General features: G+C 36.7%; 1 protein-coding gene across 1 annotated transcript in view; it reads right to left on the bottom strand.

Moving 5' to 3' along the window:
* UNC13C (unc-13 homolog C) overlaps positions 1-14494 on the bottom strand; it is a 351117-nt gene that overhangs the window by 62249 nt on the left and 274374 nt on the right. Inside the window, exons 23-24 of the mRNA XM_046653916.1 lie at positions 12157-12213; positions 7349-7429 (exon numbers count right to left, since the gene is read on the bottom strand). Of these exons, the coding sequence (XP_046509872.1) occupies positions 7349-7429; positions 12157-12213 (138 nt within the window). The remainder of the gene's footprint in view (positions 1-7348; positions 7430-12156; positions 12214-14494) is intronic.

The raw sequence follows: 14494 nt of genomic DNA, 5'->3' as shown, positions 1-14494 counted from the left end.
CTTGACATTATTACATTGGATGACAGAATCTGGCTTCAGAAACATCTTGGCAGTCTGGCATGGTGGGTCAACATTTACAGGATGCGATGAGAAAGAGATAAGAAAAAGGCTTGTATTCACGATAAAATGTTTACTGCAGAGTACAGAATGGGGGTGACATGGCTTACCATCAGTAGAACTTTAAAAGCCATAAAGCTTTATTTGCTCTCAAGTTCAACATGATTTAATAAGTGACAGGGCAGCCATCAAAGCTAATGGAATCTGATCATGCATTAATATAGGTAGACAGGTCAAGACAAAGGGTATGATAGAGCAACAGCATTCTCTGATGGTTAGAACGTATCTGAAATATTAGGGTCATTCCTAATTCATTATTAAGGCTTCATCATTTATAAGAAATGTGAAAACAGTGGAGGGCATCCAAAGGTAGACAACCAGAATTTTGTAAGGTCTACAAGACATGTTATTCAATAAATGGCTGCAGACAACTTGAGGCTGCATGACAGTTTTCTTCAATGTCTGAAGAGTTACATAGAAAAGGAAATAGAATTATTTTATAGTAGTTTCAAAGGACAGAAGGAAAACCAATGAGTAGCTAGAAGTACCAGAGAAGCAGATTTTAGTTCATTATAAAGATGACCTTTCTAATAATAAGTGCATCTTAAAAATTGAAGCTGCTACTTGTGAGTTTAGTGACATTCCACTACCAGTCATTATTAAGTGGTGGCCAGTTGACTATGGGCCAAAAACACCGTGGATGGCATCTGTCTACATGAGCAGGAGAGGGGAGATGTTGCATTACGTTTCCAATGCTGAGATTTTAGAATCCTCTTCACCTCTTTGCCCTCTGCTGTTTAATTTAAAATATGCTAGAAAATGTAATTCTTCATCGTTCCTCTATGCAATGTGATTTTTGCGTAGATTATTTAACCTCATAGATTGTCAGTTCATTCTTTTGTAGAATGGGAGCAGAAATACTCACCCTGCCTGACTATTGTTTTGTAAAAGTGAAATGAATTACTCTACCTGGAAGAGATTTGTGGACTGTAGAGTTCTCTCTCCTTGTAAGAAGACACACTTAATTGGTAGAATAACTCCCCCAAATCTAGCCCTTCTTTGTTTCCTAAGCACCAGCCCCTGTCTTCAGCAGTTTACCAGATATTTATTTCCATGTTTCTGTCACCATATCTAACTCCAACGTGGCAATAAGAAAACAGGCACGTGCCTGATTTGCCATTTTTCTGAGTGGAACCGTGGTTTCCCAGTCACTTGGCTGAAACCTGAATTACCCCGGGCTCCTCCCTCACTCTTGCCCTGATTTTAGTTCCAGTGACTCTCCTTTACTTGTGTCACTCATATCCGTCTTTCACTTTCTACTCGTAAGGCACCACCCTGGTGATAGCCCTCATCATCTTATGCATTAAATAATGGTAGCTGTAAGATTTCTACTGCTAAAACGGCACTTTTGGCATGCCATATATTTTCAAAACCATCAACGGCTCTGCTTTTACAAAATACACTGAGGGTGCAAAAGGACCTCTGTACTTTCAATCCAAACATTTCCTGTAACCTCATTTTACGCAGCTTAACCCTGAAAATCTCCAGTTTATTCCAGTCCAGTCCATAGAGTGGTCTAGTCACTGACTCCCAGCCCTCTGATCTTGTGCCTTTCCATGGTGAAATCTTTTCCCCTTGATTACGTTCAAGTCATGAATCTCCCTCCAAAAAAGACTGTTGTCTTTCCTATCCAGCCTGTGAACTCCCATCAGGCCTTCAAGACCACACCTTCAGATTTTCCTGATCTCTTGCATTCATAGTGTTTGCTCATTACTCTAAGTCCTTACCACTTTTTATCTGTGCTCCTCAATTAGCAACTGTATTACCCTGTTCCATCTCTTACACTGGTGTATTGTAAGTTTACACATATCATTATTTAATTTTTAACATGCCTTTTCCATTTTTTTTAATCTGGACTAAAAACTCCTTAAGAGAAGGAACAGCATCACCTCCCAGAGGGGAGTCTCAGGGAACACTGAAGATCTTAGATGTTTTGTGCACTTATAGTGAGAAGATGCTGTGCCCAGGAAATCAAAAGCCCTGAGGCTAAGGCCTTAAGGACATGGACTATTGCTTGGGGCAAAGTTAGATTTAATAGGTAGCTTCATTGAGAGAGAATGAAGCGCTTATCAGGAAAGGAGAAAGAAAAAAACTGGTTGCAGTAGAGTATGTGGGATCCTGGGTTTAACAGTAGAAGGAGGCTCCTTCAAAATAAACCAATCCTCAGGAGATAAGATAATTGCATTTCTGAAGAGATTTCTATATTACAGGAACTGTTTGAATTGTTTTGTATGTCATAACATTTAATTTTCTGGCAATAATCCCTTAAATCCCATTATTATTCCCATAGGAGAGGAGAGTAACTTTCACACTCTAGTTTCTCTCTCTCTCCTAATCATGCACTTGCCTAATAGTCTAATTGCCAGTGGTATAATTCCCTATATAGTATCAAATATTTTATTTACATTTGTATTAATATCCATATTCTGATATTTGTACAGGCTTCAACCTAATGTAGTAATACATCGGCTTCCCTAATATAAGGGTGGGTGGTGGGGAGCACTATTATTACAATTGAGTGGGGGTTGCAAAGAGGTATGTATGAAGTATCATTATCTTGAAAAATAACCAGAGAGATTTTTTGTTTCTTGTATTTTTCATGAAACTGCAAAAAATAAAGCACTTCAGACCTGGCTGTGATGGTGAGAAAAAAATGGTACTGCTAAGTAAAAAATCAGGATAAACATTGTCTGCATGCTTGGCAAGCCATTATTTTTATAATCCCAATAAAAACTCTCTAAATTCTTCTAATTCTTTATATTTGACATATATTTGAAGATCTTTCACAATCTATTTTTACTGACTGGTGGGAACATGCTAAAGTTTCTTTACAAGTTAGCAGGAAGAATTTACTTTTTGGTTGTATATACTATTTTGGTAGCAGTTTCTCATCATCACTTTTTTTCCTTCCAATACCTTTATCATACTTTTGGAAAATCCATGCAGACAATTCATTTTGCAAACTTGCATATAATCATAACAGGCCTTTAAAAACTGAAGTTTACCTTTAAAAAAAATATTTGATAGATATTTTAGAAATTATTTTTTACCAGAACTGGAGACCTCTTTTTTACTTTGGATCTGAATATGCTAACTCCTTCCCTTTAGCCAAAAAACTGAAGCTCAGATTCGTTACCTTGGTGTTTAAGCCACATCATTTTGGCTCCAATCTAATGTTCTTGTTTTAGTCCCTATAATTCAGTAATGATCTGTTCCTCTACACTAAACTATTTGAAGTTTCAGGCTGAGCCACACCTTCTCCCATTTCACTATGCTTTTCTCGAAGCCTGCAATGACTTTCCTGCTTCTTTTGCCCAATCTATCTTCTAAACCCCAAAACTTACCTCTCCAGGAAGCTTTCCCCTAGATACCCACAGAGAATTTATCACCCCTTCTTCACTCACTGGCATTTTGTCCACAACTCTTTTATTTTATCAATTGTAGATGTTTTGTTCATAAGCCAAGAACAAGCTCTCTCTTCTCTCCAGCAACCTCTTCATTGCTCACCGTATTTTCTATATACGGTAAGCTCTCAAATAATGATTTTTGAACTGCAGTATTCCAAACGAGGTAGGTCACTTTGTTCTTTCCATGAGCAGCTGAATTTTAAATAATGCAAAAACTATATTTATAATGATAAAAAAAGAAGATGCTGAGAAGCAGCCACCAAAATTGCCTTGTGAATAATGGATAGTGGTTAGGGTAAGAGCTCAGTCAGGGTAAGAGCCTCAGGGGCATAACATTACATATCCTGCTATTTGCCTGGAATCCTGAGTACCAGAAATGGTGTCATCTAGGATTAAATAAGAAAGCAATAAGTAAATTCCTAAGCTATATTTGTATAGATATTCATATTTAGTCCAGTTATCTCCTTTATACCAAGAAATGCACAGTTCTAGAGGGCTCTGATCCACGTGTTTATTATTTTTAGAGAAACCTCTGTATCGACACTGAATGATATCAAAAACGTCTGCAACATACATTGCAGAATGTCATGTTCAAGTTCAAATAAAAAGTGTTCCAGGGGAATTTGGAAGGATGGGAAAAATAAAACCAGCCAGCTTTTTTTCTGGGTATTTGAAACTTTATCAGAAAGTAACCTGAGGATTGTTCAAGATTTAAGAATTTTCTTAAGTCTTGGGATTCATGCTTGGGTCAAGAGTACTACTGTTGGAAAAAGGTTTACTGTTTCTCTTTGAAAGAAACCCACATTTCAGAGGATCCCATAGCAGTCCTGAGTCTTCCTAAGATAGGAGCCTGGGACTCAGAGTCTCTACTAGCACCCTTTCAAACTAGGATTTCCTTATTGATTGCTCCATTAGCTTGCACAAACTGATTAATTTGTTGGTTCTCTGCCTCATAGCTGTCACTTTTCTACTTTTATTTTCAAATACTATTGATTTGGCTGCATGATGGCAGGTGAAAGGAGTGTCTCAAAGCCAAAACATGCTAGCTGTAGCAGATCATTATAATTTCTGTTACCTGTGCATTTTTCTACCCTTTTGACTTATAACTGAAACCACATGTGACTGGTATGACAAAATAGTCCAGTCCAATTAAAATTTTAATATTTAAGAGACAATATTTTTAACAATGCTTGTGCAGAGGTTGAAGGATTTAAAATTATTTTTTAAATAATTAGAAAGTCATTTAAAGAAAGGAAATATGTTATTTTAATTTAGAAAGAAGTAATCTCTTGGAAGAAATATGATCCATTTTGGCCTGCTACATTTTACCTACACTTTGTCAACATTTAGTGAAATAACGTGACAGAGAAGCAAGGACACTGATTTTAGAATTTGGAGTCCTTTCTCAGCACTGCCAATTACTAGCAACTCTGCAGGCTGAGACAAACAACTTACCTCTGCTTTTTCATCTGCATAGCCTCTGCTTTTTCATCTATAAAATGTGACAAAACTAACACCCAGGATATTTATAAGGATCAGGCAAGATGATGTACATACTTGAAAGAATGCAAAACACTATTTCAGTCTATAGTCTACAAGCTCCATAGCATTCTCCTTCTACATTTCTCACTTTCAGCTTATTTTCTTAAATTGAGCCAAAGAGGAATTAAAGGTCATCTCCTTGGCAGCCTTTGGGAGTTAGCCTGAATAGCATCAGCTGCTTTGGTCCAAGGACATCTTTCTCATGAGGTCTCTGCTTACCTTACAAGTGTTCCCTTTGCTGGGCTCCAGGCAGACATTGAATTGCTACCTCTTGGGGCTGCAATTTTTTTAAGTATTTATTAGTTCTCTGTCTCCTGAATTCCTTTGTAGTCAACATCAAAATTAGTGCTTGGTGGGATAGTCAGTTGGGCAAATCTCAGATGTAGACAAGATAAAGGGAATCCCAGCTTTGGCAAACTGATAACAGGGCCATTGAAAGCAGATATGAGGTGAAGGCCTTGTCAGATGGGCAGACCACAGGGACAAGAGAATCTAATAGCAGGCACAGCAAGTGTAGCATGGAGACCCCAGAGAAAGAGTTGGCATCACAGACACTGGGAAATAGGGGGCCTGTACCTGACCTCAGGATCTGAGGCTCAGGAAGACCAGGGTCAGACACTGGTCCCGGAGGAATGAGATAACGACATGGACCCATTTACTGGATCTTGGACACCAGACAGTAGTTTTTTCCTAAAGAGCAAGGCAAATGTCTGGTGCTGAGGCTGAATTAAAAGATCATCATGAATGACCTGGACAGGGGGATGGGACAGTTGAACTGTCAAGATGTACATCAGGGGGATTTGCTGGGTGATCAGGATTGTCCCAGAGTTTGGGCAGAACTTGGCCTGCAGGTAGAGGTCATGTGTCCCCACCAAGAAGAATTAGAGAAATGTTAGTGTTGAGGACAGAAGCCAAGTCTGTTAACACATTGAATGCCAATCCCTATTTTCATAGAAGATGTTTTCCTTTTCTTAAAGTCATACATTGATCTAATAAAATCCATGAAGTGCTGAATTCATATTCTAAAAATTTTTACTTTTTCCCCTTCATGGTGTACTCCAGAGTTATTATTATTGTTTACTAGCATTTCGCTATATGTAGCCATTTGTGCTGCTATAACTCCAAAGGTCAATCATATCTCATTCACATTTTTGAAAATAATTTTTAAAAGAATTAGTTTTGCCTTTGTTCTGTATTTCTTTTTCATGTTTTCTATTTTTTCCCTCAAAATTATTTTGCAAAATTTCCATACTTCCGGACAATACAATACTCTTGCAGCCTCTCTAGAAACTCCGTTTCTGTAATCTCACTGCCCTAAAGTCATACACTCCAGTTTCCACCAAGTGTCACAAAAGTCTCACCGCATAGCTTTCATTTCGCAATTTTTGACACTGAAGCAGCAAAAGATGGCCTCTTATTAGATACTGAAACTGCAAAACGAAAGCCATGAGGTAATGGTTTTGTGAAGGTGTCCAATTGTTATACAAGTAGAATTCTCTTTTAATAAATACCACTGTAACGTCTGTTTCAATCCAGTGAGATTATTCTGGGCTCTAAAAATGGCTTGTGGTAACTAATAGTTATTTGCTACACTGTCCACACATCCTGGATAATAGAAGCACCCCCCAGTGAAGCATGGAGCATTGGACATGATTTAAATTTAGGAGGCAAATTAATTGTTCACTCTTTAATAAACTTTCACATATAAATATAAAATGTACATCTATAAATATATAAGGAATTATGTGAAAACAAAGAACTTCTTTCTAAGTTACATTTTGAGAACTGCCCATATTTAGCCCACACTACAATAACTTTTGGTCAACCTTTGGCTATGAAAAATTGATGTACACAACTGAATGCCTTTGGGATTTCAGTAGAAAATTAAATTAAATTTTGCACTTAATAAGGGAGAGGAGATTGATCTTTGAAAAATCATTTCAACAAGCATAGAAAACATAAAAAGAAATTCTGCTAACCCCAAATCCCCTGAAGCATCTGTTTAACTGGGGGCATGTGTCTTTCTTTGAAAACACATGTTGCAACATAGATTTCACACACATTTTCTATAGGTAGACAAAGGAATCAAGTATAAGGGCAGAGTAATATGCATGTCATAAGGAGATTGTATGGGCTAGGTCTGACACACTCTGGGAATGTATCTATACAGATGTCTACTGTATCTAGGGATGGCACAGCTCTACAGATATGCATCTGGGGTACTTTTCTCTAAGGGTACACAGAGGATTCTGGATGCATATCCAGAGGCACTATAACCTTACCTTGGTGGTAGCCAGGACCACCTCCATTATTGTGCATTGTCTTGGTGTCAGACCCTTCACATCCTCTCGAGTCATGTGCTCCTGGAAAACAGGTTAACAGTTGCTTATAAAATAACCAGTTCATTTATTTAACAACTATTTCAAACAAAACCCGTATAATCCCTGCACGCAAACATTTCCTATTTAAGATGCCATCTTAATATGGACACATTTTAGATGATTATTTTGTCATATATTTAATAAATGTCTATTTTGCCAAAAGAAGAGATGCTAAATGTTTACTTAAAGAGGGGTATTTTGATTCATGTGTGGCTTTGTTTTTCACTTGCAAGTTAATGTTAGGAAAAAAAGAGAAACCTGGAAAATGTGTGTCAAAGCTTTTTTGCTTTAATTCCTTGCTTTATGTTCTGTCACACTGAGGATGGTCAATCATGAAAGGGATTTAGGAGGTGAATTTTAGCCTATTTCAATTGCTACTGATAAAATCTACTTTAAGTATAATACCCCCAATTTATTATCTTTCTTGGATTCCCTTAATGCTTAGCTATTACTAGGAAAAGCCCCAAAGAGTTAACTGAATTTGGCTTGGGAGATTTTCAATATTTTTAAAAATCATTTTGCATCATTTTGCAACTGATTTACAATAGAATTTCCTCATTGTCCACTGTGGACTGTCTCAGTCTATCATTCAAAGCTTCTTTTGGGAAATGATGGTAGACATTTGAAGATAATAACAAAGGACATAGAAATTTGTCTAAGAGAAAAATTTAGAAATTCCTGACTCCCTAAATTGATAGAATCTCCCCAGGGATACCACTATTCTAGTCAACAACATTCAACAAATATTTATTGAGTGTTCATTATGTGTCAGTACTGTTCTATGTGATTGAGATATATTGTTGAATAAAAGAAAGAATTTTGTCCTCCTGGAGCTTAAATTCTAACTTGTATAGTGTCTTTGTGTGAAGTAGAGGAAAAGTCTATATGGCTGGACATAGCTCTGAGAATGCATGGCTTGAGTAAAGGATCAGTGCCTGTGGTCAGCAATAAAAGTGTCTCTTTTTCTATGGAGCACAGCTCCACATAGGCACATATGGGCTTAGCAAGTGGAGCGTGGGCTCTATTTCAGCCATCATTCATTCCCTTAGCTGGGCACTTTTGTGCAATGCACAAATTATGCAATCACATCCAGTGGCTCATCCTTCTATTCTAGCCTTTTCTTATTTTGTTATTTAGTAGATGCTGTGACTTCCTGAAGATAATCTCTAACTATGTCTTACTCACTTCCACAGTCTTTGAGTGTCTATCTTGGCAATTATGACTTGCTAGGGATTCAATATATTTTGGGTAATTGAATTGTACTTCCTTCAGCATATCTTGTAGTGCTCAATGTGCTTGAATGAAAACATACTCCTTTGAATATTGCTGAAAACATAGTATAATGCTTCCTGGATCCATGATATACATGTTTGCTTCTCACTGGATCTTTCTCTGATACAGGGATTTCAACTCAAACATGAATCCATTTAATATTTTTAAAATAGGAATATTAAATACCCATTGAGACTCCAAGAGTAATGGGAAATATTTGCCAAATTATACAGGGAAATGCTTTAGGGCAGCTAAGTACAAATGTTTTATATTAAATAAATCTCTCTGGGTTCATCAATCTTGACTGGTGTTACAGTGTGGTCACATTATTTTTAATAGATGGTAATAAATAATATATGTTGGTGCTAAAGAAAAATATAATTGTTGCAAGAAATAATTCTCTGGGATTTAACAATATCTCATTCAAATAAGGGAGTCTCCGAAAGAGGCTGGCAATGAGTTATTGTCCAATAAGTTGTTACTTCTTTGCAGTAAACTCATAGTCTCATATGTATTTTTATTAATTGGTTTTGATATTGTATATCCCGTCTATGAAGACGTAGTCATTTTTGAAAATTTTATGACAAATAAATCTGATCCCATTAAATAGTAATAAGTTGGATATATACAATATACATACATTATGAAGTTCCAGAACATGAAGTAATATAGAATACGTAAAACTGTTGAATAAATAGTTGTTTAACAAATTAATCCTAAATCACAGTCAAATGCAGAAAAACCATTAGTTCCCCTCATTGTTCTATTTTCCTTGATCCTGTGTTCTTTTAAATAAGGTAGTTATTTGTTAATATTTCTACACAGGCTTTCTGAATTTATCTATCAGTACAGTTATTTTCAAATAAGACTTTTTCAAGTGGATCATATTTCCTTTCAAACTAATACATGAAAAATGTAAAGACCCATGGTTTAAAATGAAAACAACAATAACAACAAACAAACCACTGGCAGTAAATTCTAGTAAAGCAAGAAAAATCAGCTTTGTAAAATTAGAAGTTCTTTATTCTGGCCAGAGTTTTAACTGTTTGCATAAGATTGTAGAGGACTTATTGCTCTGTAATTCAAATAATAAGCAAATAGACTAATAATTTAAAATTAAAAGATCAAGGGCCAATAATAGAAAAATATGATTCATAACTAAGTAATTTATCCATCATCTATAGATAACAAAATTCTAGTTTTAGTCCTTCAGAGTAGTTCCCTTTTAGGAGATTTTATTCAAAATTTGCTTTTAATTGATTACAAATAGAAAAAATTTACTGAATTAAAGGACTTTGGGGGCTGAAAAGGGACCTAAAGTGTTGTTTTTGGTGGACTCTGATTTTTCCTACCTAGCATACGTATGCCCTCTGGGGAGCGGGTCTCTATCCCACTCAGAGTTCATGAGATTTGGACAGGGGTGGATGCACCCCCAGCTCAGGGGTGGGTATGTGAATTAAGCCAAATGGTATATGTCACTTCCCAGGCCACAGTGGTTGGCTTGGGAATGGCGATAATACTCCATCAGAGCTGATGATGTGCCAGTGGACTTTGCTGGAATTCCTTCATCAAGCGGCTGTTCTTTTCTACAAGATTTCAAGTTCAAAGGATGTTAGCTATAAAGTAGAGACAACCATCTTACAAACAGGAAGGGAGGTTTGTTACAGCAATATATCAAATAAGGAATGAGCAGAATTGATAGTGAGTAACTGGGTTCTGTAACATTGTTTGAGTTTCTAATCAAGCAGTGATGGAAACCAGAGTTATCTCAGGACTATAAAATTTCATGTAGCAATAAATTCCTTCCTTGCTTATGTTAGCCTGGCTTTCCATCATTTGAAACTGAAAACAATTCTAGCTGATATAACATTCCACTCAGGAAACTGAAGCTCGGGGAGATGAAGTGTATTTCCTAACATCACATAGGTGCTAGAAGCATGGCCAGGGCCAACTCTTTTGTAATGAGATACTATGCTGTTTCACCATCATGGTTGTATATGAGAAACTTCAATACTGTGTAAATCCATTTTTCAAAGTAGGGACTAGAAATCCCAGGGAGATAATAAGAGGGATAAAGAAAGGGATAGAGATCCAATATCCAAAACAATAGTTTGGCAGTGACATCTACTTTCTACTTTCCTTCTGAACTGTCAACATCGCTGAATACCCTGGGAAACTACTTTAGGTGATGGTTATGTGTTTTAAATGGATCATTGGCTTTTAGGGTTTTTCTCTGAGGAAAAGGATAATGTAGGTGATAAAATAGGGAGGGAAGCTATTTTATCTCAGTAAGTAATTATGCAGACAAATGGATTATCCTTCCCCTGTGGTGTACACACAAAACAATCCCAGTGATACCTAACTCTGAGTTGCCGACTGGGAGAGAAGGCGGCACACTCTGTGCAGTTACCATGCAAAGATAACATATGCATTATTTCATTTATCCTCAAAACAACCCTATGAACCAAGTGTTAAAATTTTCTGCATTTTACAAATGCTAAAACTGAAGATTAGAAAGGTTAAATACTTTGGCTAGTTTCACATAGTTGGAAGCAGTTGAGGTAGAATTTGAACCAAGTTGGTCTGTCCCTGGAACCCATCAGCATGCTACACTATATTCTAACAGGTATAAATGGAACAAAAACAACATGTATTTTGACTATAGGCACAATGATAGCCTATATGTGGTCCATTGATGAATGAATGGATGAAGAAAATATGGTATATACATACAATGGAATATCATTCAGCCTTTAAAAAGAAGGAAACCCTGCTATATGTGACAACATGGATGAAACGGAAGGACATTATGTTAAGTAAAATAAACCAGTCATGGAAGCACAATATATATTTTAACCAGTCAAATTCCTATCCTAGAGGGATGGAGCCTAAGGTTCCCTGCACAACTGCAAAGTCTTGTGAATCTCAAGCGATAATAAAGGGTAGGGTTATTTAGTTAGCAAATCCTCATTTATAATGGGTTTGAATATGTTGACTAGTTCAATATCTGCTTTGATGAGTTTCATTTTCCTACATTAGGCTTTCTGCCTTTAAGATTTCTCTAGACTTTACTAGATTTCTGTGAAGCATTCCATTTTGCCTTTATTCTTACAAAGCCAAGTTAATATATGAAAGAAAATATGTTCTCTAATTTACTCCAAAGGCAATAATGCTGAATGCTACAACACTAAGTCAAAAATTCCCAGTTGTCCCTACCAACTGAAAAATGTGAGAAATATGGGGAAAAAAAGAAAACAGTAAATTCAGTTTCTAAATTTTGACTTGATTCATCCTTAAAGCAGATTGTGAGATCACAGACACACATCTTCTTAGTCCTGCCGTGCTAGATACCATTGCTAGTAGGAGGACCATTTCTTGCAGTGCTGTAGTTAGTTCTACTTTTCACAGGCAACCAATCATTTCTTTATTCTTATTACCTTCAGTTTAGATAATTGTCCAAGATCTTTAGCTGCGATGAAAATCATCTGGGGTCCCTAGAGACACACATGGAAAAGGAGAGAGAAGACTCAGTCTTAAGATCTTCAGAAATAGTCACATTAGAAATGTGGTCAATAGAGAATTTGCTTTATTTTCCTTATTATATTTGTGACTTTTATGCAATCTGCCCTTAATTGGTCTATTTTACAGACTGGGTCAAAGGTATCTAGGACTGCTAGCAATGCAACTGTCCTCACAGGCATCTCATGTCTGAAAGTTTGAAGTCTGAGTTACTGAATGGGTCACTGCTAATGCAGCCAGTTTAATGCAGCATATGGATTAAGTCAGTGCTCTTTAACTTTGATTCATTTATTTTGAGAAGAGAAAACTCCCTCACTCCCCTCACCCCAAATAAATCCATGCAAAATGTCAAGATACAGGACTGAACAAGGCGGAGCTGCTCCTTCTGAAATGCTGTCCAATCTATCAGAGACCTGCCCACTTAACTCCTCCCTCAGCTTGAGGCTTTTCCTAGAACTCCAACCACCTGGGAAAGGTTTGAAAAACACAGGACTAACTACACGAAGCACTACTAGAGTGAAAAACTAGAGGCGTGTGTATTGGTAAATGTGACAGGAAAAGTACTAAATTTGGCTAAATTTATTAGTAGACTAGAAGGTTTTCACAGTAAGGAAAATCAGCTATTCTGGTCTAATCTCCATTTTTTAGTGGAGCCTATATTAAGAAATTAAAGACTACAAAGTTAATGAGAACAGCAACTATGTCATGTCTGATTTTGCTTATATTTTAACCCCAGCATGGTGTCTCATACATGGTAGAAGGTCAAAGAATGTGTATTGAATGAATGAATGATATAACTTCCTACTTGGAGATCTCAACACTAGAGACAACTGAGGTGATGGAAAGCTTTCCTAGGAAGACCTTGTATCAAAAATAAAATGCATATATAGCATTTCTGCTATAACATGATACATGTATTCTTGAAGAACCTCATATTCTAAAAAATTCTGCACTAGAAATAGTAGCACTTATAGGGAAAATAGCAGTGGGCAGCACAGTCAAAGCTTATGCAATTTTGTAAGTAAAGAACTATAAAAACCAGTAAGTGCTACTCTGAGAGAGAGCTTGGATAGCTCGCGGGTTGCTCGGTAAGACTGGTGGATGCCTCAAGGGATATTAAAAATGCAAAAAACCCCAACCAAATGACAACAAACCAATATTGTACAATTGTGAGCTGAGACGACGCCCATACAAGTGGAGCTCTGAGCACAGGGGAAGGATAGCATGGCTTGTGTGAGAACCATGCAAGGTGCATCTTTCTGGATAGGAAGCGTTGATGTGCATGTATACCTTCTCCCTTGTTTTTTTTTTTTAAATAGAGGTGAAAGGGCTCCTGCCTGTGTAGTAGCCAAGCTGAATGCTCTTTCATTTTCTGCTAAAGTTTATAGCTCTTCTGTCATATTCTCAAGCTTGTCACCTGGGAAAATTTACATATAAAGCAATCCAACTTCCAGGTTATGCTGACCTCATGCCCCTTCTGACCAATTACATGATAGCTAACTGGTGTTAGAAAAATGCATTACCTATTGTAGCAGAATAAGGGATGTGTGTGTATCTATGTGGTTTGGCTACCTATATATGGAGGCTATAAACGATTATACCACACATGCACGGCATGAAGCAAAACTCAAAGTAATTTATATTTCATCACTCACTGTCTGACAGTAAGTCAGCAAAAACATATGTATCTTTTCATCTTGGAACCTTTATGAGAAAGCATTTTCTACATAATTTCACTGGATAAATTTGTACTGAGTGTGCATGATTAATGGTGTCAATATATACTTTAGTTTATAATTACTCATTATTTGCATCAGCTTGTCTTCCTTAGGTACAGGAAAAAAATCAATTATTCCATAACAGGTGGTTGTTAGGGTTCTTTCTTTCCTTGCTTGGCTCAGATATGTGACCTGAGTTACCTGGCACTGTCCATTGATCATTGGCTAACTTTGCTGCCAATTGATCTTTCTCGTTTTTTCTTTTCTTTTTTTAAATTTCACTGTATATGATACAATCACATTCTTCAAAGCCACTAAAAGGTGTCTCCTCTATGAACCTCCAGATGGGAAGGTAATAGATGAAAGAAGAATGGAAAGGTGAAAAAATTCCATATATCAGGGTTGGGTTTATCTTCTTAAAGTATACATTTTCAGAAAGAAACACAATGGGGATATTCTATCCTAAATCTATTTCCCTGTGGTTTTACAGTAACATTAAACAAAAAAATTATATGTGTAGACCAAGTAACCCTATAAA

The sequence above is a fragment of the Equus quagga genome, chromosome 2 (assembly GCF_021613505.1).
Source record: "Equus quagga isolate Etosha38 chromosome 2, UCLA_HA_Equagga_1.0, whole genome shotgun sequence".
Classification (NCBI taxonomy): domain Eukaryota; kingdom Metazoa; phylum Chordata; class Mammalia; order Perissodactyla; family Equidae; genus Equus; species Equus quagga.
Note: the sequence above shows the minus strand (reverse complement) of the source record. Positions and strands in the feature narration are given on the sequence as shown.